We start from the raw sequence: 26,208 nt of genomic DNA, 5'->3' as shown, positions 1-26,208 counted from the left end.
CTAACATGGAGGTGTGAGGATGTGCTACTGATGTCCACTCTGAAATGTGAGCTGAAGCAGTGTGTGAGGTGCAGAGCAGTGTAATGGGCTGCTTGATGACGTGTGAGCTAATACTGGTGTGAGGTGATGGAGCAGTGTGAGGAGCTCCTCTCTGGGAGGCCCTGGAAGCCACACCTTCCATACTCCTACTCTCATACTCTTTAGAGAGCAAACACGCAACACACGGCCTTCAGCTCTCTGATCACTCTCTATTGTTTCTCTTTTCTCTTTGTACATCAATAGGATTGATTGATTTTTCTCATATCTGACTGTGTCCCTCTGCTATTGGACCTACAGGCCATCTGTTCCACAGCTGAAGTGATGCAAGTCCACCAAACATGCCCACACGTCAGCACCACACATGCAGAAACAGCAACAGCAACAAGAGAGAGATACACAGAAGAAGTGGGTGTAAGTCTCTTACCTCCCAACAGATCTAATTATTTACAGTTTATTACATTGTTATTCAGTGTGTCAATAAATCTTACATGTTTACCACATTTCAACGTTTTTTTTTTTTTTACATCTCAACGCTTGTGAAAGTCTAACTGAACAGAGAACGCAATTTTCTGGTACCCAAATTGCAGTTAATACATCATCTTGTAATAAAGTTGCCAAAATGTACAGTCCTAACTAATATTCTTGATGAGTATCAGTAATTAGTCTCGACTTATCATCATAAATAATATACAGCTCTGGAAAAAAATAAGAGACCACTTCAGTTTCTGAATCAGTTTCATATTCATAAAGTTTTAAGAGATCAGATTTTTTTTTCCATGCATCTTGGCATGTTCTCCTCCACCAGTCTTACACACTGCTTTTGGATAACTTTATGCCACTCCTGGTGGAAAAATATCAAGCAGTTAATCTTGGTTTGATGGTTGTGATCATCCATCTTCCTCTTGATTATATCCCAGAGGTTTTTAAATTGGTAAAATAAAAGAAACTCATCTTTTTTAAGTGGTCTCTTATTTTTCCAGAGCTCTATGTCATAAGTGAGAATAAGAGCTTCTATTGGTTTGGTTGTGCGAAACTTAAACAACACACTGGCTGTGGAGGTGCAGTGCTGACTATGGTATAGACTTGCTTAAGAAAGCTTAAAGTAGTAGAACAGAAATGAATTTAGTAGAAATGTAAAAATATTATAGATATTTTCATCAAAAGCTGTAATTGCATTTCTACTGCATTTGTACTAAGAATTGGTTGCCTCTAAAACAGGAGGAATGTTCAGCCTATACCTTATTTGGTATAACCTGTCAGAAAGTCATTAAAATCACCACCTGTAGTAAAGCACACACACACACTTGCTTTAACTTCACTTTATTGAGACAAAATAAAAAATTACATTCGATCATGGTGGGTTTTGTGGAGGGATAGCTTACAGAGCATGAAGCCCTTTATCTGTGTGTGTGAGGATACATCTGACACAAGCAGCCCAAGGGTGAGCTGTACACCTCGGCACTGAGTAATTTAATACATTTGATTTAATTACAGCTGTATGATATGAAAAGCTCTACAGAGAGCTACTGAGGCATGAGCTGTACTGGATGAAGGCAGGCTTCAGCACACAGGCCTTACTTAAGGAGTCTGTTGGTGGGCAGAAGGGGGCTCACATCTAATGTCCTGGCATATTCATTCTAGACAGAGAGAGAGAGAGAGAGAGAGAGAGAGAGAGAGAGAGAGAGAGAGAGAGAGAGAGAGAGAGAGAGAGAGAGAGAGAGAGAGAGAGAGAGAGATTATAATTATATAATATAATTATTTTACACTATTAAAAGTTTAATAGTGCACCTGATTATTAAATATGACCTGTACATTTACCACAGAGTACAATTTACAAAGTGTGTAGGTGGGATTAAAGGCACCAATACTGTGCACTGGATCTACAGTACCAGGTATTTTCCCAATAGCACCCCATAGCAAATGCTGTAATTCCCGGCCTAGTGGGAATTGTATATAGCTGCATGTATGGCACAGTAACAGCCTAGTAACAGAATGCACAGACTTGGAGACAGCAGCTTTACTTAGGCTGTGACCATCGAATGCAGGAATTCATTGCAGCATTAATGTCAAGAGCTCTAACATCGATCTGGATTTTAAAGATATAATTGTGGGTTTTATTGGATTAGAATTTAAATAGTCCCATTACATATATAATATAATATAATATAATATAATATAATATAATATAATATAATATAATATAATATAATATAATATAATATAATATAATATAATATAATATAATATAATATAATATAATATAATATAATATAATATAATATAATATAATATAATATAATATAATATAATATAATATAATATCAACCACGGAAATAATGACGATTTTTCTCCCTTAAAATTGGCAAGTAATTTGCGAGAAATTTCACATAGTACATTAGTTACATAAGAGTTTGGGAAACACTCTTTAATTAATGATCAATCTTAAGTACGAGTTAATAAAGTTCTTAGTGTTACGAAGCTTTTGGGAGACGCACCCCTGCACAGTAGCCTGCAGCACGCAACACTACCACTGTCTGAGTTTTAGCACCATCTAGTGGATTGTTCATGTAAATACGGACACAACACGAAGACTATGAGCTCTAAGTAACATAAATCTCTCATTTCCTACTAATATATGTTCTTATTATTATATATAGTATAGTGTTAACAAGTAGAACTGCTGAAGGATAATTTTGTGCTGCCTGTGGCTGAAGCTGGGGCAAAGCTGAAGAATGAGTTTTCTGTTTGTCCTTTGGCGCCACCTGCTGGCAGGACATAGCGAACACCCCCTATGTGATGTGTGGAGTTTTGTAAACAGCACATTAACATTGTAACTGTAAATTGAGCTTAAATACAGTTTCCTCTGGCTTTGCTTTTTTTCACCTTTACTGCGCATTCATTTTTAACATATTTCTACAGGTTAGACTGTGTATGTGTGTATTCCAAGTCCAGAAAGTAATAATTCATCCAACTTGGATGACTCTGCTGCAGCCCAGCTATACACTGTTCAGAAAACAAAATCCTGGATGATTTTTTACCTTCTGGACCTCTTAGCACAGCTGTAGCAACTGTGATCGACTGCGCAAATATTGCATTTGGCCTGAAATACAATTTTCCTGTATATGTGTAAAATGAGTGAAATCTGAATGTCTTCAATGCCCAATAAAATACATTTTTGTACATTATTACTTTACAATATAATTTGATCACACAAACTCTCACTCAAACAACAGAATGTTGATGAATGGACCGAAGGAAATTCTGCAAAATTACCTAAGATAAACTCCTATTTTTTTTAACAATGTTAAAAATTTTTTAACAATTATTATTTAACAATGTGTGAATGCAAAGACCTTTAGTATTTTTTATTTCCCTTTGTTATGTTACTAAACTAAACTAAACATAAACAAATTATGTCTCATGTACAGGATTCATTATATTCTTTTTTCTTTTAATAAACCAAATTTTACCAGAAGTGCAAAAATGTTTGCAGTTTTTTGTTAATCTTGTGTTAACTTTTATGCTTTTTATAGTGCAGCATGTATTTGACCATTATGAGGGTGAAAAAACACCAAAGAAAATATGACAGTGTCATTTGTTTTTGTTAACTAAGCACACATTATCTGTAATATTATATATATATATATATATATATATATATATATATATATATATATATATATATATATATATATATATATATATATATATATATATTCCATTAAACACTGCTTAAACTAAATTGTATAGACTGTATGGTTTTGTGAATATGGGCACGTGTGTGTGTGTGTGTGTGTGTGTGTGTGTGTGTGTCTACCACGTGGGTGACTAGTTTTAGGTCATATGGAATGCCCCCCAGCTCTTTGCAGGTCTGGATATGTTCTCTTTCTGGGTCTCCTGCTGCCAATACAGGCATCCCAGGCTCCATCTACAGTAAGGAGAAGGAGAAGCATTATTATCAGGTGGCTTCATATTGTGTAATGTAATAATGTAATACAGGAATATTACTTTAGAACTAAAAACTATAATTATATAAAAATAACTAAAACCTCATGTTCAGTCTTCTTTAGGTGTTTAAAAATTGGAGTTGTCTCCTCTATCCATGGAATGCTTTCGGATAGCTTATAGAGGCTTGCTGTGAGGATTTGATTGCATTTATGGACAAAAGCCTTTAAGGAGGTCAGAATGTTGGATGAAAACCACACTACCTCATCCGCAACTCCCAAACCCATCCCAAAAGTACTGGATGGAGCACCCTCATTCCATAGAAAATCAGTGTTAAGCTAATTATCTGCTCCCTAACTGTAGTTTAGAATTAGAGACACTCACAGGGGTCAGGTTTCTGTGTCTGGCCAGCAGATCTGACATTCTGTCATTGAATCCAGGAGCAAAGTTCTCAGGGTTTATTGCCACAAAGCACTGACCCTGGAGGTGGAGGGGAGAAAGGAAGAAGAGAGAGAGAGAGAGAATATTTGGGTTTATTGACCCATATATTCTAGCCACAAGAGGTCAGTATCAGCACAGTTTACACAGACACATATTCAGGAATGCTTGATCTAAAAAGACAATTATTGTCACTGATCCATGCCAGCTTCACATTCAGTGATATTGTATAGTGTGTGTGTGTGTGTGTGTGTGTGTGTTTAAATACCAAGTCAGCCCTGCGATCAGTCTTTTTCCAGTTGCGAATCTTGTTACTGTACTTAGAGCCAGCGAGGATCCCACAGAAGACCTCCACCATCAGGCCCAGGCCATAGCCCTTATGACCCCCTAACACAAATACAAATGCACACACACAACACAGATCCACAGATAATGATAATGACTATATGGTTTTACTGGTATTGTTTTTTTTAACAGAACACATAAAGGGTAAGAATAGCTAGTTGGCCTACATAACTTACATAACTACATAGTTTACAACCTATAAATTAGCTTTATAGTTGAAACTAAACGAGAAATTTAGCTAATACAGTATCAGTCTAAAGTTTGGACACACATTCTTATTAATATCTGGTCTTTATTTTTATTATTTACTACATTGTTTATTAATATTAATGACTGGCAAAAAACATGCAATTAGGTAGTAGAAAAAAGTGTACAATCTTCACAAACACCTGACATAAAAACCTAACCCAGGTGGTTTGGGATGAGTTAGAGAGCAGAGTGAAGGAAAAGCAGTTAACAAGAGCTCAGCACCTCTAGAACTCCTTCAAGACAACTGGAGAACCAATCCAAGTTCTACCTCATAAAGCTGACTGAGAGAATAATGTCAAGAGTAGGAGAAGTTGGCATCAATGCAAAAAGTGCTTCTTTGAATAATCTAGTATAAAACATATTTTATATTAGATTATTAACTCTTTTTTTGTTTACTTCATTATTGATATGCATTCCTTCATAATTTAATGTCTTTAGTATCTACACTATAAAAATATATATAAAATAAAGAAACATTAACACATTAAACGAGAAAGGGTGTGTCCAGACTTTTGATTGATATCGTAAGCCTTAGAATTAGTAACTGAACAATAATAGAATTACTTTTAACCTACCATGCTATATCTAAAGAAATACATATTTAAAATTATGACATACATTATATTTGATTTTAACTGGCTACATACTGAAACCTAATGTCAGCTTATTTAAAATTGGCCATTTTAAAATATGGGACATATAGTTCAGTTTTAGACAAACAATATGTACCCACAGACTGCTATGGCTCAAATGCACAACGCTAAACACAGGTATGGATATGGAGAGAGCCTTCTGTCTGTACTCTGTGTTGCCCTCTAGTGACAGGATTGCTTACACCCATGACAACATAAATTATGCATAGAAGAATGGGTTTATACACGTATATTTAAATATTTAAAAAACAAAAAACAAAATTAAAGTCATGCAAAGCCCTTGTATTTCCATAAAGCAACTTTGTGGAAGGTAAAAAACCCTCTAACTTTTAGTTGATGTTGATCTAAAAATATAATGTAATTTTAGAGCATTTCTATTGAACTGTTCATTAGAAAAATTGTAAAAAAATAAAATAAAAAAAAAATAAGAAGGAAAAGCAAAAAAAGGTGATTTTGGTTTCTAAAGACATGGGTTTTAGAGGGCAGCAACTATATGTATCATATATATATATATAGAATGTATCATATATATAAATGTATTTACGTCCAGTCATACATATATAGAAATATATATTATGGGTATAATATTGTTTTAAATTTATTCCCAATCTTTTATTATATATTTATAGATTTCTGTACTTTCTGTAAGTTCTGTTTTCTGTAAATTTATGCAAAGAAATTGGGCTACAACAAAGTTGAGATTAATTATTAGGACAAATGTAATATGAATATTTCCCAAAAAATTGTCAGTGTGCCTTTTAATCCGGTGCGCCTTAGGTATGACTCATGTGTTTTACCAGTCAGGTTGTAAGAAGCAGTTCTCAGCTGAAGCTCAGTTCTCAGCTGAAGTGCAGCGTTATACAGGAGTTTGTCCAGCAGTATTAGCATTAGCTGCTGACTGCGCTAGCTCTTTTGCCTTTCTGAGGTGAGTATTAACAGACTGTCCTCTGCTGCTAACCCTGCTAGCACCGCTGGAGCAGCTTCAGCATTACCTACTAACTGCAGTGCTAGGTCTTTCACCGTTCAGAGGTGAGTATTATCGGACTGCAGTCTGTGTGTTTACCGTGTTAAAACAAGCTACATGGGATGAACCACTAGATAATATTGCCCTGGTTTACCGGAACACTCTAAGCTTACTGTAAATAAATGGACGCACCTTAATTACCCAAACAAACTGTTTTTTTAGGAAAGAAATTCGTGTAGAATAAAATTCAGAGCTTGTTTGACTTGTCCGACTCATCTTAAATGTTGTTTTGTTGTTGTTTACTTAACTTAGCTTAGCTGTACGGTGTACAGTATTTAGTACGCATGATATGAGGACTGTGAAAAAACATTACAGTGCTTCACCTTTGATTTCATACAGCACTGTCACACCCCAGTCCAACACTTCATCAGTTTCAGTTGCACCGATCATTAAGACTCTTTACACTAAATGGTGCTAAAGGCTGAGCGGAGAGAATTTGAGGCTGTAATGACAGGGATCATGGGCAGCTAATAGGCTGCTGTGGGATGCTGAAGTTTAATTGGGGTTCATAAGACCACACAGAGTAGGAAGTGTTTGAGACAGACAGACCTGTAGTCTCCTTGTCTCCCAGAGGCACCAGCCCTCCTCCACACAGCACAGCCTTGGGGTCAGTGGTAGCACGGCCCTCTGCATCACACCCCCAGCCCTCCGGGATGGAGAGGCCATTACGATCGTGAATCTCCACCTGCAAACACACAGTCCGTGAGAGAGTGAGAGAGATACAGTGTGTTAAGAGAGATCACAGTACAGAACTGGTGAAGTGGGATAATAAACACTTAAACTTAATTGTATTAAAAACATACTGAGATTTGTCAGAGAATGTACAATATAAATAAACTATAGATTTTGTAAACATAAAAGTTAACGTTGTTTATCTTTATGAATTAATTAATATATGAAGTATATTTAAGTTAAAATGAGATTTTTAGAACTTGTAAAGCAATATGTTAAATCTAAGTATGAAATATATGTAACTTTATATATATATATATAAAAAAGTGTATATTAATCACAAAGTAACTAAAAAGTATTGTATACTGTGCTGTTATAGTAAGGCAGGAATTAAAAGTATATTGTATTGTAATTAAATAATTAACAGTTAAAGTAATGTTTTTATCAAAATAATATTTTTACATTTTGGTAAAATCAAAGTGTAATAAGTACAAAAATAGTTGCAAAACAAAACTTCTGTAGTTCTCCTCTGGCATCACTTAAAGAACCATTTGTAGCTACGTTTTACATTTTTAAAAAGTATACATATATAACGTTTTAGATTTGAGCTACTTCTAATCTCCAATGTAAAAGTACTCTTTGTTAAAAGCACATGGTTTGATGTGTACGTGTGGGTGTCTGTGTGCATACCTTTCCGAGGGCGACGGCAGAGGTTGCCATGTCCAGAACAAAGCTGTCTCCATTCTTAGCAGGAGCTGCCACACTAATGGGATTTGTCCCCACTGTGCACTAAATAGAGAGCGCACCAACACAATTGGACAAAAAGAGCAAATATTAGCAATGGCATGCAGTTGAAGCAGTTGAGAGTAGTGGTCTAAATACATTCACAGTCAAAACTGCTGGCTATTCAAATTTAAATTTACATTTATTTATACAAAACTTAGATGTAGATGATTATACAGTATATCGATAATGATCAGTATACAGTAATGAACTCACCTCTCTGGCTCGTGTAGGAACTACTAGAGGAGAGGTGTTTGTGTAGGACATTCCCTGCACACAGAAAACAGGCTTTTACTAAACTTCCAACACATGTTTAGATATTTCTATAAAACTAAACAGAGTTTTCTCAGATTTACTCTGATTTTACAAAAAAAAATCAACAAAAACTGAAACAATAACATGGAGAGCCATGTCGATTCATCTGTGGTTGTGGACTGTCAATAAACATGCTATTTCTAAGTTTTCCATGGTGGACCATAAAATGTTGTGGAAGGACCAGAAGTGAGCAGTTAATCTGAAACCCACCAACATCCCAGAGTTGAAGTTGTTCTGTACAGAGGAACAAGCTAAAATTCGTACTCTTGCCAATCACAAATGTAATATTTGATCATTTTCCTCAATAAATAAATGACCAAGTATAATATTTTTGTTTTGTATTTTCAACTGGGTTCTCTTTATCTACTTTTAGGACTTTTAAGTACCACTGTCATTTGAAGTCTACCACTGTGCTACTTACAATCATGTTTTCTTTCAATGCTTGCATGGAATAATAAGCAGCAATCCCATAGTGATTGGAGCCTGAACAGAAAGAGAAAAAGAAACTAGTGAAAAGAAACAATAATAGGACAATAAAAGATTTTAGTCTTCTATCTTGTTAGGTTTTGTATTTGAGTCCAACCTTTTTTACATTTGTAAATACACCACTGTCATATTTAGCATCAGTTTCATAGACACTAAAATAGAACCCTGTGGGACATCACAAGTCATTTTAAATCAAATGTTTGCTAAATAATGCATTAGAATTAATACTAACTAATAATTGAATAAAACACAAGTTTTAATGCATGAAAGCATGAGAAATAAGGAGGTGTGTTAGACTTGCCGTGGGCCACCACCCAACCGATGCCCGTGTCTCGCGCTTTCTTTAGAGCCAAATTCATGCAGTAATTTCCCACCACTGGACCCAGGAGGTTCCTTCCATCCACAAGGGCAGTGGCCACTGATTCCTTCTCCAAAAGTGGTTCCCCCTCCCGTACACAGATTCCTGCACGAATCTCTCTTAGGTACACATCTGTGATGAACACACATGCACACACATGCAGTACATTGTCACTATAAAGCTCCAATGGAATTATAGTTCATTAAATAGTTTTAATAGTTAACAAAAAGGTTATTTAGCTTTCTTTAATGAGATTTCCAGTCCAAACTAAGTTACATCTCTAGTGTCAGTTACTGTTCAATGGTATAAGACTTTTTTCCATTGACCAAGATTTCATAAACTACACCACTACACAATTATTACACATTTGCCTAAAACCACAAAACACTTTAATTAAATAATTTAAATAAAGTTGTACTTTCTGTTACAGAGTTTTTGGCATACTTACCCAAGCGGTTGAGTCCATGACTGTAGTGGCCACGCAGGTCTCCCTCTATCAGCACATCGGCCAGGCTGCGGGCATGACTAGCTCTGGTGCCCACTGCCACCATGCAGCGCTCGATAAATGCCTGAACTTCCGCCTGAATCAGCAGACATCTTCAACAGTAATACAGCAGAGATCACTTAAACACAGCACAGACTGCTATAAACTAGCACAATTTGCTTTTACACAGCATGTACTGCTCTAACATTGTCTGCCTTAACGCAGCATAGTGTGCCTTAACTCAGCACAGTCTGCCTTAACACAGCACAGACTGCATTACCACAGCACAGCTTGTTTTAATCCAGCACAGAATGCTTTAATGCAGCATTGTTTGCCTTAACCCAGCACAGACTGCCTTAACACAGCACTCTCTGCCTTTATACAGCACTGTCTGCTTTAACAAAGCACAGACAAACTTATTCTGTGCAATTTTTTTGGATTGACAGACCTGATTTTTTAAGTCATTCTTTCTTTACTTAGTTGAGTAGTACTTGTCATAATATACTCACAATCGTGCTCAAAATATTCAGGCTCGACTTGTGCTAAAAAGACTTGAGATTCGACTCGTACTTGTGCTCAAAAGATTTCAGACTGGACTCTCTGGTGACGTCAAAAACATGCAGTACTATTGTTCGAGAGTTCTACAACGGTGCAGGTATCTTATTAGGAACACGGTACATTGGAGTTTAAAAGATTTAAAAATGATGTCTGCGGTAAACATTTGATATTGTTCTGTTTAATTTTGGCGTGTTATCATGACGAAACATGTGTCTAGATAGCAGACAGGTGAGTCATCGATTTCCCACGCTGAATCTTTGACCCTATGTCGCTGTGATAGTCCAACTAAAGGACTCGCAATTACAGCACAGCCACAATGAACACCACACTGACTGAAGACTCAAAAAGTCTTGTGTGCCTGGCATTAATCAATCACAGTACTCTCTCTGAGACTTTGTAATAACGTTTTTTTTATAACAGCAAAAAACACCATTATGTTTACAGACTTTGCAGTAAGTTTGTGATTATTATATTTTAACCACTATTTTAAACAAAACTAACTTGCATATCAAATTTAAACACTGCAAAATGCAATATGTGAAAATGAAAGCAAAACTGTGTTTACTGTCTCATTTTTTAACACTTCCAGGAGATGGATTCAAGACATTTTAAGACAGAGTAGAGCTGAATTATTTTAGATCAAGTATTTAAAGACTTTTTTTTATAGATCTCCAGATACAGGGGTTGGACAGTAAAACTGAAACACCTGGCTTTAGAACACAATTTATTGTCCCGACGGACAGTTCTGGTGGAAACAGGAGAGTTGAGGGCCACATTGAATTCTGCTGTGATTTGATCAGACGTGGTTTTATGTTTTTTTGGATACAATCCGGGTTAACACCTGCACATCCCTTTCAGAAAGCTTCCTCTTGCGTCCACAGTTAATCCTGTTGAATGTGGTCCTTCTTGGTGGTATGCTGACATTACCCTGGATACCGTGGCTCTTGATACATCACAAAGACTTGCTGTCTTGGTCACAGGTGCACCAGCAAGACGTGCACTAACAATTTGTCTGCTTTTGAACTCTGGTATGTCACCCATAATGTTGTGTGCATTGCAATATTTTGAGCAAAACTGTGCTCTTACCCTGCTAATTTAACCTTCACACTCTGCTCTTACTGGTGCAATGTGCAGTTAACGAAGATTGGCCACCAGGCTGCTCCAATTTAGCCATGAAACCTCCCACACTAAAATGACAGATGTTTCAGTTTCACTATCCAACCCCTGTACCCTGTCAAATATTCATTCACTAAATCAATACATTGATAAATAATCTTGAACCTTAATATTCTGGTTATTAGGTTATAATGCAGCATGTGCTACATTGGCTGGTGTAATGGATTTGTCATTTATGTACTGTAGGCATTACAGTAAAAAAGCAATACACTGTAAGGATTGCAAGATTTCAGTTTATTAAGGCACCTGCACTGTATCGGTTTCCCTTTACACCTTAAAAATTGTTTTTACAGCTGCTACTGTACCCTTTGTAATTACATTTTGTTATAAGAACTTCGAACAAGATGGCACCAACCAAAGAAGCACAGACGGAAAAGTTACACTGAGTTAGTCTATTTTTTTTGCAACTTCTTCTATATTCATAAATAAAAAATTATTAGATTAGCTTTACTGCATATAAAATTGTTTGTAATATCATTTAGATCTTATTTCTATATTTAACAGCCTAATTTATTTTGTTTGTTGTTTACAAAACAGAAAATGCTTTGGATTTCTTAGATATAGCTGTGCAGTATTATTAGCAGACTGAATAGCAGTAGATGTTAGAATGCTCATTAAAACCAGAAGAAATATGAGACTGAGATTTGAGACTTGACTTGGACTCCTGTCTAAAGACTTAAGACTTGACTTGGAGTTGCAAAAAAAAAAAAAACAGTGAACATCTCTGAAATCTATGATGTAACGACAGCCTAGGCCTTGCAACATATACAGATTGCTAGGATCCTACAACATAGGACTACTCTAAGCATTGCCTTTAACACAAAGCATTTTAAACAACATAGCTTTTAAACTACATTGCCTGCATTCATGCAGAACAACCTGTCTGTTACTCACTTTTCTTTCTCCATTTCTGCTTGATCTTTTTTGAACTATAAACAATGATTGCTTCACTTTAACCTCTGACACAGTGGGAACAGATTGTGGCACCAGATAGATCACACAAGAGTAAAGGAAAATTTCACTCACTGTTCTTTTTTCTGATGGGGGCTGGGGATGTGTCAAACCCATTTCAGAAAGCATTTATTTATTAAGTTGTTAAAGTGATAAATACTATAAGCTGCAGCAGAATGTACAATGGCATTAGACTGGGTCAATTAGAAGCTATTAACATTGACTCTATTTTGAAATTAATTTAGCTATCACATCAAATGTGCTAGAAAGTAGTAAAATTTTGCAAAACATACAGTATACAGTGTTTCAGGAAAGAATATAATTTTAAAAACCCATATTAAAGAGATTCTCTTTTAATAACACCTAATTGACTACTGTTTTATAATTATTCAATCCCCTGAATATGATTTCTCATAAGAGCACACGTTTACAAATTGTACACTATATTGCCAAACGTATTTGTTTACCCATCCAAATCATTGAACTCAGGTTCCAATCACTTCCATGACCACAGTGTATATAACCAAGACTGCTTCTACAAATATAAGTGAAAGAATGTGCTACACATTTTTTTATTGTCAGACTGATATGTTAACATTTACTGTATGACTGACATGTGCAGTGTTTTTTTTAGTCTGCAAAAAAAAAAATAACCCAGATTTGATATAATAGCCATTAGACAGTAGACAGTACTTTTACACAGCTTTCATCCCTGCCCCCTGTATTGACACATTATGATGTGACCCAGAGTTAGGTGAATCAGTATTCCAGGCCTGTTTTGAATATAATGGACACCTTGTGCTCCAGACAAAAAATCTAATGGATTATGCAGACTGTTTTTAGCAAAAAATCCAAAAGCCATGTCATGGTACTGGGTTGTATTGGGTATTGTCCGTTCACCTCTAAATACAGTAAGATCATAGAGAAACATAGGCTGCCTTTAAGAAGACATCTTGCGATACACTGCATTTTTATTAGCATTTTCCCATACTGACTAACTTTTCCTGATTTTGGGTTGTAAATAAAGTGAGATTTTATGTATGTTGGAGTTTATTGATATATGCACATTACTACAACAACTCAACAAATCATTTCATCTATTGTGATCATATTGAGCCACATTCATCTACATCTCATTTTCATTTGAAGTCTGTGTCAAAGTGCCTGAACTGAAAAACTGAGAAAACCTGTCAATATCCTTAATTTCAGTGAGTTTAATTGAGTTTAACTCTGCGGCAGTAGGTTTAGTAACAATCAACTATTTATATCAGCGATACATGCAGTCAGTGAGTGCATATGTGATACAATTCTGAATGTAGTAGAATTACCAAGACACACTGTAGATGTTCACTTCTAACAGTCTAAAGCTCAATATAGCTTCATTGCTGCTTTTGCTTAAATGTGGACATATGTACCATAGCACCCTTGATTTTATGAGCTATTATTGGAGTTGGGTGGGATCTGAAAAACACCCAAAAGCTTCATTTGATGAACTGCACCGTTTATCATTACCGGTAAAATGTCCCAGCAGAGAAGATTATACCTTAAGCTCCAACAGCACAGAAATCCACTCTATATAGACATGTGCAGCAGCTGCTAATTTCAGCTTGTGAGCCTGAACATGGAGTGTGTGATCCACCCAAGTGCCCTAAAACACCACCATTGCGGTCACTAAAAATACCTACCCATCCCCAACTATAAAACTTCTGTTAAAACGGCCGACGCTAGTGTAAAAACACAACTTTCAGCTTCTTAATGAATAAATGTGGATCATTAAGTACCAGGACTCTGTAGTTTATGTAGTGCTGGAATTAAAGCTCTTGCAACTCCTAAAAAGAAAACTATATGTGCAGGTTGTGGCTTTCTGCAAATCTCTCTTTCTGTAGTGCCAAGTGCCAAGTTCACTTTCACATTTATTGTTTAGTCGGCATATTTCATTTTGCTTTAAATTTAAATAATAATAAAAGTGACTAAATTAAAATTTACTTTTTTATTGTTTTTGTAATGTCTATGTATGAATCTGGCAGTTTTTTTTTTTTTTTTACATTGTGCCATGATGAAATGTTTGATAAATGGACCAATAGAAATTTCTGACTTTACAAATTGTTGTAAAAAGAAAATGAAAGATGGGTTTCCCCCCACCCCTCATCCGGGGTACAACTCCCCTACGTGTTCGTTTTGATGGAGAGAGTCGCAGACAGGTGGAGTGAAGTTGAAAGCAAATCAAGTATTTATTACAAAATACTGAATTCAGGAGAACCAATACATACAAGACAGTTAACAGCCGTCCCAGTAAAAGTTCTGACCCCCCTCTGATCTGACTCCATGTTTATACCCCAAATGACGTGAAACCTGCTGATGAGGCGTTGCTAATGATTAGCTCATGTTAATATGCATAATTTCACGTGTTAGTGTTCAAGTTTCACATGTCTGGCCGGACCACTAGTGTTTGGCCTTGACTGTGTCCAGCCAGACAGTGTGGTATTGTTTCAGGAATTGGACAGTGCCGCCCTCCCTATGTGCGCGTGTCCTCCTCCCGCTTTGATACGTGAAGGACTTTACACGCACAGAGAGAAAGGCCGCCCTGTTCATCCCGAAGTCTCCTTTGTATCAATTTAGTTCGTACAGAGTGTACCAGTCGATGATTGATGGCCGTTAGTTAGGATCATGCAGTGACCAAAATGCCTTAAGCGTGAGCTAAACAAGTCACACTAGATTTCAAGTCACAATAGATTTCATATGTTATATGCTAATATGTCAGTAATACGTGGTTAGTACGCCATACAATAGATCCTATGTGTTAGTAAACGCCTTATGTATCATGTGGGTTAGTTTGTCATATAATAGAGTCTGTGTTAGTTACATGCCTGATCAAGCAATGTTTAACTATATGTGTAAAGAATATATATTGTGAGTATTGGTTAATCTTCTATATAAATGTGTATAAAATACAATGTGAGTATTGGTTAATCTTCTATATAAATGCATATAAAATACAAGCTTTCACACAATGATTATGTGATTGTAGATGCTAAAGTTAAGTAATCATTATTGAAGTAATTCAATAATTGTCAACACACCCAAAGTATAATAAACGGTTAACTCTTCAATTTCCATGTACAAAAATTACATCCATTCAAAGTTAAGGTTTTTACCCATCTCTAGTAAAGCTCTTATTTAGATTTAAATCTTCTTTTTGTTACTTTTGCTGAACAGTAACAGTATAACATTTTGAATAAATTCACTTTTTAATTTAATGACTGTTTGGTACTGTATTGTACTTTGACTTGCCTCCTGCATATAAGTGCACTTTAAATAATATTATATTCTTGAACCGAAAAATGTCTGCGTAAAGCAATAATTTCCTCAGATGAGGACAGTGGGATTATAATCATATTCGTTTTTTTTTTTAAATGATTAGAATTTTAAAATTAAGTAACTAGTAAGGAAAATGATAAACAACTAAATTTAGTGTTTTTCCGCAGATTGTCATTGGGGAACAGGCATAACAAGGAAAAATCATGGAACAGAAACTAGTTTCTACCCGATTCTCTTGTGATAATTAATACCACACTCTGCACTGTCCACTGCTGGTGGTAATGCCTTCTATGACATATTCCTAGTACACAAAAGTTTGGTAATAGAATGTCCCATCTGTCAGGCCTAACCCCAACATAATAATTGACATTGCCTTGCCATGAACATGCTGGCCAGTTTTCAGCCTTAGTCACAAGATAAAACCTCACAATGTACACATCCCCTGAGGTAACACTTAATGATCAATTTACATACTGCTATCTCATGACTTTTGACATTTTAGCATGTTTAGATGTGAGTAGTATTAGTTGTTTTGTTGTGCTGTACTCTAGTTATAGGTGTAGGCCTTGTTTTATTAAATATGAAATAATTAATCCAGTATTTTGTATGTTTTCATAGTGTTTTTACAATGTTTTGAAAAATAAAATGAATAAATACAATACTTATTAATTATTAATAGCTTAGCTAATAGCTTAGTAGTGAATTCGATTCAAAATATGTAGCATACTAGGTGACTATTATAATAATAATAATAATAATAATAATAATCATTATTATTATTATTATTATTATTATTATTATTATTATTATTATTATTCACAAATGTTATGGAAACATTGGCCCACAGTCACTTGTCACATGTCATGTTTATATATTTAAATACATCAAATTAGTTAATCAGAACAATCTTTAATAAGTTTGATAGCTTTGAACTAATGTCAAAATAAATTTCTTTATATACACATATAAAGTATTAATTTATAAGTATAAGATGAATTTTAAGAGATGGTTTCTTATATAAACACTAGAAGCTAACTCAATTAGTTAATCAGTTTAAAGTTCATATACTAGTGCCAAATAACAGCAATAAACTGTGTGTATAATTTAATTTAATGAAGGAATGAGGAATTAAAAAGAAAACAGTAAAAGTAACACATAAACAGCTATTACTATGTAATATTAAACTACTATAATAATGTACTGTGCCCAATCACAGTACCTTTTTGGGGGATAGAGTAAAGGTGAAGGACCCCACAATGTGGTTCTGGATATCTACTGAACTGCTGATGTTATTGGACTATTTTTTAACAGAATATGGAAAAAAGGTGACACATCATTTAGTTGCTCTTAGTTCCTACCTGCTCACGCTCATGATGGCTTGTGGAGCTTGGGGCCTTGTCGTATTGGTCTGGTTGCTGGTCGCTGGTTGCTGTTTAGAGACCTGGCTGCTTTGGTGGTGTTGGTTCAGTTCAGGTGGAAGCCTCCACTCTGTCACATTGAGCGTTCAGGCGCTTGTGAAAGCGACTCCAGGCCCTCAGAGCCAATGGCATGTTCGGGAACAGAGGGGTCACGCGGGTCCTGCAGCGTGGAGCTCTGTTTTGTTAGCTTTTCAGTAAGATTTGAAATGGGTCACTGCTACCTTTGGTCACCTGCAGGGAAAGTGTGTTTTAGAACAAGACCAGCACGTATTGTGACCAGTACATTTACTCAGTCCTGGACAAAGAGTTAAGCCTGAAGGATGATTAAGGATAAATTTGTGTCTATATTATATGAACAGTATATTATAAGATACATTTTAGAATACACTGAAAACACATTGTTCCATTGTACCTTAGCTACTGAATAAACTGAATGGATCAGCGTGGGTCAAAATTTGTGTTATTTAATATCAATTTCATTTATAGTTGTCGTATTTTTGTAATGTCCCATCTATTCCTGTCACATTACTTGCGTTTCCTATCGATTTATCAAATTATATTTTGACATGACCTCAGTTTGTTTTACAATACCATTTTTTTTTACAGCAGTGAATCTTCTTTTAAGTTTAATAAGAAAATATTTACCTTAAAATCAGTGTTTTTCTTGTAGAAATATTTTTTTGTTTATAATATTTTTTTAAATATGTGCTTCATTTTGACTTTCTGGATATTTGTAATAGTCAAAAGTTCATTACTATTTAAAAGTATGTAATTATATTTATAGGCTCTCATGTAAGCATCACATCAGTGGCATAAAAATCTTAAAAGGACTAAATAGTATTGTCTTAATTAGTTCTGGAAAGATATATTGTCTGAACAAAAGTATTGTAATTGCGACAGACTTAGTACAGATAATTAAAGTTACCTTAAAGTACAACATAAATGCGGTACATACATTATAATACCAGTCAGGGCTAAAGGACTTTGTGTGTGTTGCTTCGTGTGAGTCTGTGTGTGATCCTAGAGGTCTTGTAATGGATTCTGAGTGAATATATTTGGTCTTTAATTGAAGTGTGCTTTTGTGTGTGTGCCTGTGTGTTTTCCTGCTCTTTAATCGAGCCCTTCCACATCTGTCTCCAGTCTTTCAGTCGGCAGAAATAGAGCAGGATTGGGGCGCTGGCAGGCGGGTCTGTCATTTAGAACGTATAAATACCAGCAGGGCCAGGAGCGGTCAGCAGTGGAACCCAACAGGGCAGGGCAGCCCACAGCATATATATACAGCACACTATTACAGAGCAGAAGACCACAGTGCCATGTTCATCTCAGACTAGAGATTCAACCAGGAAAAAAGTAGAGCTTTATGTGATCTTTACGGCTTTATAACATGACAAGAACACTGTAAACTATCCACTGTACGATGTTCCTCACATTTCCTGATAGAGTTCCAACAGCTGCTTAATGAAAGGTACAGTTAAACCAAAAAAAAAAAACTGAAAAAACAATAAAAGACAGGTTGTTGCTCTTCTCTGGTGGTCTCCTAGTATAGTGTTGGAGGCTACACACACATACATAGAAACATACGTGAATGGGTGCTTCAGCCATTGTACACAAGGCAGTCACAAACACATTCTACACACTACAGACGAGAACCCAAGGACAGATTTCCAATATGGCAGAGACTTTTCACATTTTAAAACGCGCCGACATAAGAGCAAAGCTGTTTCTGAAGTTAAATATTTTATTCCACTAAAAGTCACATTTATTTCAAATAAAGAATATGGGGTTGGTGGGAGGGAAGGGTGGGGATTGGGGGTCTTTTTGGAAACTGTTGGAAGGTTCTCATATAGAATACAAGACTCTGAAAATACAAAATCAATAATACAATAGTACACTCATAATTAGATTGAAAAAAGAAGAGTAAAAAGACACATTTGTTGAGGCACAGAGGGTGATGAGCTGGAAACAGAGACTTGGACCTGTTTTCTCTGTAAAGCTGCTTTGTTGTAAAAAGCGCTATATAAATACATTTCAATTGAACTGAATTGAATGAGTCCATGGCTGTTATTGTTTAGTTGTCTCGCCGTTGTTCTGATCCATATCTGTCTGTCTGTCTGTAGGCCAGTCTACCTGCCGAACAGCTTCATGAAGCTCTGAAATCCGTCCTCTCCAAAGAAGTCGAAGGTCCCCTCAGAGCTGCCCAGGTGCACAAGCAGGAGTACCAACAGACCCAGAAACAGCAGGGGCACCAGCATGTTCCAGCCTGAAGCCAGGATGTTGTACCACTTGGCCTTGTCTGAGCACTCCTGAGCAGCACGCATGTCTCCCAGCGTTTTCTGGTCCCTTGCCTGGAAAGAGAAACCACACACACACACACACATAAGAGGCGTGTTATGATGTGAGAAAGTCACAGCTCATCAGATACCATGAGGTTCACACACAGAAATGGAGATTAGATGGGAAGAGACAGGTATATATATATATATATATATAAAGAGAGAGAGAGAGAGAGAGAGAGAGAGTGCAGTGTCTGCAGTGCTGTCTGTAATTCTGAGGATTGCCTTTACCATTAGCAACCTACTAATTACTGTACTCCATTTATAAACACCACATCTCTCATTTCAGCATCACAGAGGGAGTGTGCAATACTTTTTTGCATGACTCTCTCTCTATTTTTTTTTTAGTCTTCCTTGTTTTTCTTTTTTTCTATCCTTCTCTTCATCCATCCATCAATCTCATTTTTTCTCTTATCTCACCCTCATTCTTATTTTAATTTTTTTGCTTTCTTTCTCATTTTCTTGTCTCTTTTTAAACATTTGACTTTCTCTCTTTCTCATTCTTGTTTGCTGATCTCTTCCTTGTTCACACCATCTGTCTAATCTATTCTAATCTTTTACTCTTCTAATCACCCTCTTTCTTTCTTTGTGTATTTTCCTTCTTTATTTTTTAGAAAAAGATGAAAGATGTAAAAATGAGAGATGAGAAATAGAGGTTGAGAAGGAGAACAAATAAGAAATCTCTAATGTTCTCTTTTTTTTATTCTTTTTTATTTTTTATACCTTCCTTTTTTCTCACTCTGTCTTTTACTCTCTTTCAATGGCTCCTTTTCTCTTGAATAGCTTCTTTCTCTATTTTCCTTCTTTCTCTTCTTTCTTTTCCTTCTTTTGCCTCACTCACTCTCCCATTTCTCACTTTCTTTCGCTATCTTTCTTGTTCTTGTCACTCTTGCTTTTATTTTGTACACACCTTCTTCCTACTGCTCTAATCTAAAACTCATTCTGAAAAGATCAGACTTTACATAAATGTGTGTGAACATCACTTCCATATGAATAAACTACACCATATCACAATAGTTTCAACATTTTGCAGGAATTGCATTTTACTATAATATTCAAGTGGACGTAAGGTTCATGTCTAAACCATATTTAAATCATATTTAATATTCAGTTTCCAAATAACTTTCTGTTCTTGTGTATATCTAAATCAGGCCTGGCAGCAGCAAGACACTTGCAGGACACTTGGCCAAAACAGGATGCCACAAAGCACAGCTTGTGCTTGGCATTTAGCTGACAATGCCTGCTAGCAGGTTTTCTCTCACGATTTAGTTATTATTTATCCTCTTTTATTAATCTGTAATTATGTAAACACCAATAAAAAACAAATAAAACAAATAGATAGATTATTAGAAAACACTACAATAAGGGTCAAAAATTACAGTACTTACAACAGTAATAAACATTGTTAAATTGTTGAGTAATGTCTCAAGTTATTATTTGACACTAGTTAAAACATTATTAAACATTACTACATTTTAATGCTAATACATATTGTAAATAATTTTAGACTTTAATTTAAAAATGGTGTAATTATTAATAATGTCCTAACTAGTGTCAATTAATAATTTGTTGAGACATTCTGTGTTAAATACTGTTAATTAACATTCTCTTATTGTAAAGTGTTACTTGAAATGTAATTATGGCCCACAATTTATAGAGAGAGAGAGATGGAAGCTTGCTGTTGGTTCTCACCTTTATGGAGTAGATGAGGGCCATGAATCCCAGGCAGCAGAAGTTGACGTACAGGGTGTTGCAGAGAGACCAGACCAGGTAGTCGCTGGGGGGCTTCTTTCCTGCTGCACCCATGTTGACCACTGTGGATCCTGCCGGTTTGCGTGCTGACTTGCAGTTTGTGAGAGGAGTGCAGTCGGTCGAGTAGCTGTACGTGGCGTTGTCCATCCTGCTGCTGGCCTGAGGGGACTCTGCTTCTACTGCAGCCCCGGAAACCTTGATTCCAGCTTATATTCTCAGCATGCAGGGGTGGTGACAAACACACACACACATACACACACACACCAGCAGAAAGAGAGAGAGAGAGGTCTGTCATTATGTGAGGTGGATACTGCAGACCAGGGCAGGGTGCTGCTGCCCCTCCACAAAGAACCTCCACAGCCTGCTTACCCACTGCGGCCTATGCACATAACCACATGCCCTTACACACACAGCTAATTCTGCTCCAGTTTTATTAAGCAGAGGCCTGTGTGTCCTGCAGCTGCATCTCATCTCATTTATGATCTTTAAATAAAATCTTTCAAATACTATCAAATATCAGATAGTATCAAATATATTATTTGAAAAACTGGAAATTAGACACTAAATTAAAGTAGATCATAAAAACATAAAAATCCCAATTATGATCATCATAATAGCATAGTAGCGTTATTAATTCATGATTAAATTAGAAATCCGTAAAGTTATGTCCTTTGTTACGTATGATTGAATATGATTAAACACTGCCCCGTGAAGGACACAGTGTAATATATGCACACTCTTTTATATTATAATATTCTTAGTGTAATGTTCCTAGTGTGTGTTTCGTTGCTGAGAGTCGCAAGAAAGCTAGCTACCGCAAGTCTGTCTTCGTGCCGTTAGCTAGCTGCTAATGCTAACAGCCTATGCTTGGCTACCAATGCTTGCTAGCTGGCCTCGCTGCTGATTACAAAACAGACTGTTTCTCGATTTTTTTTTTGTTTCTACTGAATTAATAAAACTGTTATTTAAAGAAAATAAAATGGATTTATATTAATTTTGTTGCAGCAATGTATTCTAAAAAACCTAACATTAATGTTTTATTAACTTTAATGTCATATCACGGTGAGCATCATCTTTTAAAAAAATAGAAAAAACGATGAGGTGACGAGAAAACTGCAAAAAAAAGTTGCAAAAATAATCTGATATTGTAAAGAAGAGAACATAAGTTACCTTTTTTCATTGCAATATCTTTTGCAACACCACTTTTTCTTTGCGTTTTGTGTTCTTTTTTCCTTTTGCAGTACTTTTCCTCTTTTGCCTTCCTCCGTTTTGTTTGCGAGTCTATTTTGACCCCATAAATCACTGTATCATGGTAAAGTTATGGCAATAAGAGGTCTTTACAACACATTACATTGCTTTTATTTTAAAAAATGTATATATATTGTATTTATTATTATTCATTTCAATTTTCACTGTTGTTTAATGCACAATGAAAATGATTTATTATTTAAAAAAAAAAACATAAGAAATAATCAAATGCGCAGTGCCTTTCGGAGGCACATTTTGATGGCTAGCACAACTCGACTGAACACCAGCCAGTTCAAACCGGCCGTCCTGACAGACGCTAACGAGAACAACGAGAATAACGAGAATAACATTGGTTTTCTCTCCGGATTAGATGATCACGGCGGGCCCACTGTGTTTTCACACCGGCATTAAACTGAAAATTAGATACCTACAGCAATTTTTCAGTAAATTTAAGACAATTTAAAGGAAAGTAGCTACTCACTGTCCTAAAAGTCGCTAGAAGTCGCTAAATGATGTCAACACCTATTTGCATAACACATGTTTTTGAAGCTGTAAAGGTTGTGGCAGATAAAAAAGTGAGTAAAAAACATCCTGTGTTTACAAATAAACAACTTTAGTTGCTTTTTAAATAGGCAGTCACTTCTCAAAATAACTTCATTTTTACATAAAGTACATGAATCAGTTTTTTGTTGTGTTGTTAAATGTTATTATAAGAGCAGCAGATAGTCGGAACTGTTATTTCCTTAAGTTTTCTTTATTTCTATATCTATTGCAGACAAACTGTTGTTCGATGAGCTTGCTAGCTAGATGTTTATAGCTAGCTTTTTATAAAGAGGCAGACACTGTGGACAAGGTGGATCACACTGAAGACGTATTTATATTTACATCTCGCTCTGTAAATACGGGACAGAGTCAGTCAGCAGCTGTTTTGGGCATGCACAGTTTATTTGCAGTGTGTTTATTTGAAATGTATTTTTTTTTTTTTTTTTTTTTTTTTACAAAAAAAGTCACTAGAGGGTCTGAAAAGTCGCTAAGTTGGCAACACTGCCCAGGCGTCTGTTAACTGGGCAGTATTATATTACAGCACTGCCATCTACAGGCTGTAACTAAGAGCTGCAAATACATCTGGAATTTACTTATTAATCACAAGAACTTTCTGCTCTGTTCTTCCTCCACACATCAGCTCAAGATTGTGTTTTTATAATCAATTTCAGTCATCAACATCAGCAGTTTTATTTACTTTAGATGGGAAGCTATGCAAAACAATAACAATAATAATCATTATAGCTTAATTTATAAATTACTTTTAATCTATACATCAAACAGTTTAAAGTTTTCCTACACAGAGAAAAATGTACAGTAACTTTAAACCAGAGACTGTAAAAAAGATGGATGCCGTGTCGCCGTTTTCATTCATTCAAAGAAATGAAGCCAAAATCTTCCACCATGTTGGCGATCCTGAAACCCGAGTCTGCACAGTAGAGACCAGAGGAGGGATAAAGACCTACTCATTTAAATGCCTCGAGGTCACAGGCTGCAGAGCGGGGCGGAGCGGAGCTGACTGTCTGTTATTGGGCCCCCCCATAACCAGCCCTTATACAATAACCACACCTTTTTGAATATCTGTGGGGATATAAAAATCTGACAATATAAGCAGTGGTTAAAATAGCTTCTGAATTTAAATAATGGAGGTAGAATTGCAGTATATTGGAAGAAAACGTGATTGAAAGTTGTCTGTTTTGCCATTAAAACCTATGGGGATGGGTGGGGTTACACAGCTTTCTGCAACTGAACAGCAGGGGGCGCCCGAACTGTGGTGGCTTCACTTTTAAGAGACGATGCTCTGTCCAGCTATACACAGTGTGTGTCCTAATTCAGGGGCTGCATCCTTCGAAGGACGCGGTCTACGAAGGTGTGTCCTTGGAAGGATGGGTAGGCTGCGATGGTAGTACTGAAATGGGACAGTCTTCCCTACGGAGTACTTCCTGTTTCCTGTTTGAGATTTTAGTTTTGCTTCAGACCACAAAATACCCAATTAATTAAGTCCAGGTTCATTAACTGTGCAGTAACTTAAATATTTTAAAATGTGAGCGAATGGAACTGAACAAATAAAAGGGCATTTGAAATTAATTAATTAATAAGAAATAAATTAGAATAAAGTATTATTTTGTTTATATATATAGTATTATGTAGTTTATAGATATATAAATACTATATATATATATATATATATATATATATATATATATATATATATAAAATAAGCCAGCACACAATGAATCTTGGGATACTGTAGGCTCTGAAGGATACACCCGGTGCATCCTTTGTTTCCGAGGAAACGGTTCAGGCCCAGAAGACCCATCAGGCCTTTGAAGACCCATCATCTTATTATGAGAACTCCACTTTTAATGAGTTCTATTCGCAGCCCATCTACTCCACACCTGTTCCTCCACCAGCTGCCACCACCATCACCAGGTTTCCCGACATAAATGAGCAAAAGGTTTTAGCCCAGAATGAGAACTGAAGAACCATCTTCTTATTACGAGAACCCATCCTCTTTTGATGAGTGTTATTCGCGGCCCCTGCCTTACAAACCCATTCCTTCACCTGCTGCCACCAAGCCAAAGGAACATAAGAACTACCTTAAGAAGGCCTACTACAATGGAACAGGCAGGCTCAGACCAGTGATGACTGGCGAGCAGCCAGTGGATACCACCGCTGGCCTGACTGAGACTAGATATTTCAGGAGAGACAAGAGAGCAGACAGCCAGATGTCTTTAGAGACTTCTACAACTGCTCCTACAGCATTTTTCGTAAGTCTAAACAGCGAAGAAATATTCAGCCAAAAGCCTTCTCCAAAAAACGCTTTTAGAAAAAAGGCTCCTGAAGAATATAAGAAGAGAAGAGAGAAAGAGATGTTGGTTCCAGACCTGAGCAGCAGAGAGCCCCAAGACAGATCTAAACAGGGACTCAACCAGGTATTCGAACTGCTGCACTCCAAGGAATGGGAGAGGCTGAGGGACTGAAACTACTGCAAGCTCGGGCGGAACACCAACCTGAGGTTCTACTGTCTGAGCTGCTGGAGGTTTGCAGAGATGTCATAAAGGTGGTAAAGAACTTGTGCTATGTGGTCTCTCGCACCGCCATGACCACCATGGCATACCTCTATACCCACCTGAAGAGCAACATGGACAAGGAGCTTGAGGAAACTGCCGGCGCCCTCTTGCACAAGGCTGGGGAGGTCAGCATCTTCCTACGGGATGAGGTGAAGGTGGCCCTCGGCACCATGGTGGAGAACTGCTCCAAGGACCAGGTTCTGGACGCTCTGACGGCAGGTGGATTCAGCCACAAAAACGCAGCTGTAAAAGCATGCATGGCCCTGCATCTCGAGAAGCTTGCCCAGTCATTAGGGGCTTCCTGTGTGCTGACGGAAAACAAGGAGTTCACCATCAAGTTCCTGAACGCCGTCAGCAAACTGGCCATTGATGCCGCACAGGATGTGAGACGCCATGCCTGGAACACCCTGCGAACTCTGGGGACTGTCTGGACTGTGCCAGGACGGTGGACAAGTTTCTTCCGGTTCGGGACAGAGCAACAATCAAGAAGATTCTCCGGAAATGATCAGTGAAGCCGTCCACCATTTTTTAAAAAATTGCTGCCTCT

At 36.6% G+C, this 26,208-nt stretch overlaps 2 protein-coding genes across 2 annotated transcripts; both read right to left on the bottom strand.

Annotated features, from left to right (window-relative positions):
• Positions 1 to 1,343: 1,343 nt before the first annotated feature.
• LOC103033560 (uncharacterized oxidoreductase YjmC) lies at positions 1,344 to 17,312 on the bottom strand. Its single transcript, XM_007235046.4, has 11 exons — positions 17,153 to 17,312; positions 9,756 to 9,904; positions 9,251 to 9,439; positions 8,885 to 8,946; positions 8,365 to 8,418; positions 8,056 to 8,154; positions 7,243 to 7,378; positions 4,691 to 4,809; positions 4,369 to 4,464; positions 3,857 to 3,967; positions 1,344 to 1,676 (listed from the first exon to the last, which is right to left on the bottom strand). Exons 1-11 carry the CDS (start codon positions 17,164 to 17,166, stop codon positions 1,614 to 1,616), a joined length of 1,092 nt encoding a protein of 363 aa, XP_007235108.2. The 5' UTR covers positions 17,167 to 17,312; the 3' UTR covers positions 1,344 to 1,613.
• A 1,234-nt stretch (positions 17,313 to 18,546) lies between these two features.
• Positions 18,547 to 24,568, bottom strand: ifitm5 (interferon induced transmembrane protein 5). Its single transcript, XM_007235045.4, has 2 exons — positions 21,238 to 24,568; positions 18,547 to 19,557 (listed from the first exon to the last, which is right to left on the bottom strand). The coding sequence occupies exons 1-2, from the start codon at positions 21,442 to 21,444 to the stop codon at positions 19,336 to 19,338; spliced, it is 429 nt and encodes a 142-aa protein (XP_007235107.1). The 5' UTR covers positions 21,445 to 24,568; the 3' UTR covers positions 18,547 to 19,335.
• Between the last annotated feature and the right edge of the window lie 1,640 nt (positions 24,569 to 26,208).

This window comes from Astyanax mexicanus, chromosome 2 (genome assembly GCF_023375975.1).
Source record: "Astyanax mexicanus isolate ESR-SI-001 chromosome 2, AstMex3_surface, whole genome shotgun sequence".
Lineage (NCBI taxonomy): Eukaryota > Metazoa > Chordata > Actinopteri > Characiformes > Acestrorhamphidae > Astyanax > Astyanax mexicanus.
This window is presented reverse-complemented; position numbering and strand designations above follow the sequence as displayed.

Excerpts from the sequence above, each read along its gene's own strand:
- LOC103033560 (XM_007235046.4), bottom strand. Across the intron at positions 9,440-9,755 it reads TCATGGACTCAACCGCTTGG|ATGTGTACCTAAGAGAGATT; the intron begins GTAAGTATGCCA and ends TGTTCATCACAG. Across the intron at positions 3,968-4,368 it reads GACACAGAAACCTGACCCCT|ATGGAGCCTGGGATGCCTGT; the intron begins GTGAGTGTCTCT and ends TCCTTACTGTAG.
- ifitm5 (XM_007235045.4), bottom strand. The coding sequence starts at position 21,444 with ATGGACAACGCCACGTACAGCTACTCGACCGACTGCACTCCTCTCACA. Across the intron at positions 19,558-21,237 it reads CCCTCATCTACTCCATAAAG|GCAAGGGACCAGAAAACGCT; the intron begins GTGAGAACCAAC and ends TTCTCTTTCCAG.